Source organism: Halictus rubicundus, unplaced genomic scaffold (genome assembly GCF_050948215.1).
Source record: "Halictus rubicundus isolate RS-2024b unplaced genomic scaffold, iyHalRubi1_principal scaffold1275, whole genome shotgun sequence".
NCBI classification, from domain to species: Eukaryota; Metazoa; Arthropoda; class Insecta; order Hymenoptera; family Halictidae; genus Halictus; species Halictus rubicundus.
Window position 1 is genome coordinate 19,187 of NW_027489816.1, and position 4,998 is coordinate 24,184.

The following is a 4,998-nucleotide window of genomic DNA, read 5'->3' on the forward strand; positions in this document are numbered from 1 at the left end:
TACTCGCTAAATTATTCAACTCTAGACTTGTGTAAGTGGTTATGAAAAATTCAGCAGGGGTCGATGCACCCTTCAGCCTTGTTTTTACGCACAAAGAAATACCACGTGAAAACGAACGGCGCTAAAGAGTTCTATCTAGGCTTGAAAAGTAGTGGTGTAACTTCCCGGAAGACAATGGTACGCACGCTCGATAAATTACGGTGCGCTGAACACGGTCGTAAACTTAAACTCGGGGAGTTCAACCGGTTGGTCGATAATAAAGATTTCAAACAAAGTCCAGCGTGCACGTCGATATAAAAATCGAGCGGTTAAAAACAGGTCGATGCGTTCATTTTCGAAATTCTTAAGCAAGTTTCGAGTTCGCGTTCGAGAGGCTCCGTGGGGATCGCCCAGGGGACGTTACGGATTACAATTCATATTAGACAGTGCCGTCGAACGCGAGCGAAACGTCTCGTCGCCGCCCACGCAAATCGTTTTGGTCCGCGAAATTTATGGTCACTGGCAAAGGTGGTCGCCAAATGTTTGGAAAAAAAGGTCCTGTCGGGACCGCGCGTGCCGCACGGTCGGACAGGCCCAGCGGTACTCGGCTGGCAACGTTTATGATGGGGTAGTTTAATTTTCTACACCCGTAAAGTCATTCGGAAATAAAATAATTTCTGCCATCCTGCAAAAGTCAGGGTAGGTTTCATTACCTTAGACCCTAACATCTGCAGGCGGTCAACTCTAACATCTTGCGATGCGAATCGCGTACCGCTACATCGCCTAAACGTTGGCTCTGTCGAGATGGCTGGTAGCGGCAACGGTGATGGTCGTCGACGAGTTTGTGGTTCTGATCGTGGGCCTCGGCTGGGGAGAACGTTCCATCGGTAGACGCCGTCCGTTCCGGCGGTTGTGTCCCCAGGGCCACTGCAACGCTCGGAGCAAGGTGTTCCGGAAGTCCTCCGAGAACAGACAGTAGATGTAGAACGTCATCGAGTAATTGATCACCTCCATCATGTTCGCAAACGCCCGGAACGCCTGGAAAAGCGAGGGCAGAACGGTTCGAGTGAAACTTTGGTCGGAACACCGGTTCCTCGTCAAAGCGAACGCAAAGTCTATTAAACGCGGTGACCGACCTGGTAAGGATAGTGGCTGAGAATGCTCTCCCGCAACGTCACGTTCAGAATGACCATCGGGCTGACGCAGAGGAGGAACAGGATGCTGGTGCTGCCCAACAGAAGCATCAACCTTCGTTCCTCCGCGAATATTCTCGCGTCTCTGTCGTTGCTGGCGGTTCTCGAGAGCGTCGTCCTCCTGCGACGTTGGCAGGATCGTTTGTAGGCTATCATTATGCGAAGGTTGAAGTTCGCCAGCAGGATCGTCGGGACCACTTTGAAGATCACCTCCAGCGCCACCTTGTATATCTGAAGAGACCGGTTTTAGGTATTAGATATGCCTTCTAGATAATCTTCTAGCGGTAGTTTCGAGGGATTTAACAAGAACGTTTCGCAATTCTCTTTTCTATACAACAGTTCGAATGGGATTACGCCCACGTGGGAATTTGTGAGGTTAAGTGTGCCGCGGAGTGAAGTGAACCGAACCGCGCGTGCGCCACCTAGTGCGAGCCCGCCGAAACAGTGCCGGTACACGCGCGCCGTCCAGTGTCGCCCGGCCGAAACACTACTGTAGGAGTGTAATATATTTCTCCAAATAAAAGACGTGTTGTCTCTTTCAGTATTTACTTTAATCTGAAGCAATTTGTTATGTGAATAATTTTTGTTGGTAGGGAAACCAAAAACAAAATAAATGTTAACAACTATATATAAACAAATTAATCGATACAGAAATCTACATTATCTACAACCGCCACATTACTCCCCTCCGAGTTTTGACAATATTTTCTAAATATTGAACTCTACAAATCTTGTTTTCTTTTTTTCTTTTGGTCCAGGATAAGTTTTAAGTTGTCCTTTATTGGAAAATGGAGAAGTATCCGCAATTTCTTCTAAATTTTCATCTTGTTCTGAATTTTCAAAGTAGGCAGGTTTCAATCTTTCAGTACTGACATTGATCGACTGTCCATTAATTTTAATTGTGAAAACCTTCTCTGATGGTCTTGCAATTACCTCGAATGGACCCTCGTACGGTGGTGTTAAAGGTGGTTTGACTGCATCTATTCTCAAAAACACATGTGTACAACAATTTAAATTCTTATGTATAAATACCTTTTTTTTAATATTATGTATCGTCTGATGTGGCTTGAGTAATTTCATGCGTTCTCTCAATTCTTGTAAAAAAATTCTTTGATCAACCGGAATCTCTTCTTCCAAAAAGAATTCGCCGGGTAATCTTAAAGTTTGTCCATATAACATCTCTGCAGCTGATGAGCCTAAATTTTCTTTATATACTGTTCTTAATCCTAAAAGAACAATCGGTATAATCTTCGTCCAATCTTCTTTTTCATGACAATAAATCGCTGTTTTCAGTGACCGATGCCATCTTTCTACAATCCCATTTGAAGCAGGATGGTAAGAAGTTGTTCTTATCTTCTTGAATCCAACCATCTTTGATAGTGCATTGAAAATTTGTGATTCAAATTGACTTCCTCTATCTGTGGTTACAGATAACGGTGTACCAAATCTTGAAATCCATGTATTGAAAAATGTATTCGTTATTGTATCTGCTGAAATTTCCTTAATTGGTATTGCTTCAGGCCAACGTGAAAATCTATCAATCATAGTTAAACAATAACGATATCCGTTAACAGTCGGAAGTGGCCCAATAAGATCTATATGTACATGATTAAATCTTTCTTTAGGTACTGGTATATGTTCTGGCAAATTTTTCTGATGACGATGGATTTTACTCTTTTGACAAGGTAAACAAGTTCTCACCCATTCTGCAGCATCTTTTGCCATATTCGGCCAGACAAATCTTTGAGACAATGTCTTTTTCATAGCTCTACTACCAGGATGTGATAAATTATGTACAATTTTTAAAATTCGTATTCTTAGAATTTTCGGAACATAAGGTCGAATATTATCTTCTAAAATGTTGCAATATAATACAAGATTTGTATTACCAACTCTCAATTTTTGTAATTGTAATGCCGAATTTCCTTCTGAAATTATCTTTTTTAATTCTTCATCTGCCTGTTGTGCTTCCGCTAATTCTTCTGTGGTTACAACAATAGGCATTTCAATTGCTTCAACTCTTGAGAAGGCATCTGCAATTACATTTTCGTCCCCTTTAACATAACTTAATTCAGTAGTGAATTGACCTATAAAATCTAAATGTCGAAGTTGTCGAGGAGAAGCTTTAACTGATTTCTGTTTAAATGCAAAAACCAATGGTTTATGATCCGTTTTCACAACTAAATCTCGTCCTTCTACCATAAATCGGAAAAATTTAATTGCAGAATATATCGCCAAAAGCTCTCGATCATAAGTACTGTATTTTTGTTGAGTTTCCGTAAATTTTTTTGAATAGAATGCTAATGGTTGCCAGCTTTTACCAACGTATTGTTCTAAAACAGCTCCCATTGCTGTATCCGATGCATCTGTAGTTAGCGCTAAACGTGCGTTTGCTACTGGATGTACCAATAATATAGCATTGATTAATTGTTCTTTCGTTTTATTAAAAGCAACTTTTTGTTCTTCTGTCCATTCAATTAACCTTTTATCCTTCTTTTTTGCACCAATAAGTAACGAATGTAAAGGAGCTTGAATTTTTGCTGCCATAGGAATAAAACGACGATAAAAGTTTACTATTCCTAAAAATCTTCGTAATTCTGTCCTATTTTTTGGAATTGGAAAATCTTTTAATGCTTGAACTTTTTCCTCGGTAGGTCTCATACCTTCTGTATTAATTAAATATCCTAAATATTTAACTTCTTTAACACCAAAGCTCGATTTATTCACATTTATTGACAATTTGAATTTTCGTAATCGTTCAAAAACTATCTTTAAATGTTGTTTATGTTCTTCTTCGTTTTTTGACGCAATAATTATATCATCAATATAACCATGACAAAAATTCAAACCTCTTAATACATTGTCTAAATATCTTTGAAATGTTTGTGCTGCATTTCTTAATCCAAATGGCATTGCTAAAAATTCAAATAATCCAAATGGTGTGATAACTGCTGTTTTGGGAATGTCTTCGGGTGCCATGGGTATCTGATTATAGGCTTTAATAAGATCTAAGGTTGAAAAAATTGTTGCACCTGCTAATTTAAAAGAAAAATCTTGTATATGAGGTACAGGATAGCGATCCGGAATTGTTATTGAATTTAATCTTCGATAATCTCCACACGGTCGCCATTCCCCATTTTTCTTCGGAACCATGTGTAAAGGACTTGCCCATTGACTGGATGATGGCCTACACACTCCTTTCCGAATCATTTCTTCGAATTCTGCTTTGGCAATTTTAAATTTTTCAGGTGTCAAACGTCTAGCTTTTTCCGCTATCGGTTGACCTTTTGTTACAATATAATGATAAACATTTTTTTTAACAATCTCTTTCCTAACCGGTTTAGTAATATCAATATATTCTTGTAATAATTTATTATATTTAAAGGAATTATTTATTGTTGAAATTGAAATTGTATGTACTCGCTTCAAGATTCCAAATGATTGTAATTTCGTCTCTTTATCTAAAACCCTTTTGCCATTTAAATCTACTAATAGATCGTAATGACCTATAAAATCTGATCCTATAATCGGCATTACGGCATCAGCTACAATGAATTCCCAAGTAAAATTTCTGCGTAATCCCAAATTTACGGTAATTAATTTTTGACCATATGTTTTAATCTCAGAACCATTTGCAGCAAAAAGTATAAGATTTGTTTCTGTCAACTTTCCTTTTAACATTTTCCTTGGTAACAACGAAATATCAGAACCAGTATCAATTAAATATCTCATACCTGACGTCTTGTCGGCAATCGTCAGACGATAATTAACATTTGAGCTATCATGGATCGTCTGTACTCCAGACAGCTTTCTTAGTTTTCCTCTA

General features: G+C 38.8%; 1 protein-coding gene across 1 annotated transcript; it reads right to left on the reverse strand.

The window, feature by feature from the left end:
- Window positions 1-300: 300 nt before the first annotated feature.
- On the reverse strand, window positions 301-2,877 carry LOC143365069 (putative G-protein coupled receptor B0563.6). Its single transcript, XM_076805034.1, has 4 exons — window positions 2,874-2,877; window positions 2,046-2,152; window positions 1,116-1,403; window positions 301-1,017 (listed from the first exon to the last, which is right to left on the reverse strand). Exons 1-4 carry the CDS (start codon window positions 2,875-2,877, stop codon window positions 763-765), a joined length of 654 nt encoding a protein of 217 aa, XP_076661149.1. The 3' UTR covers window positions 301-762.
- Between the last annotated feature and the right edge of the window lie 2,121 nt (window positions 2,878-4,998).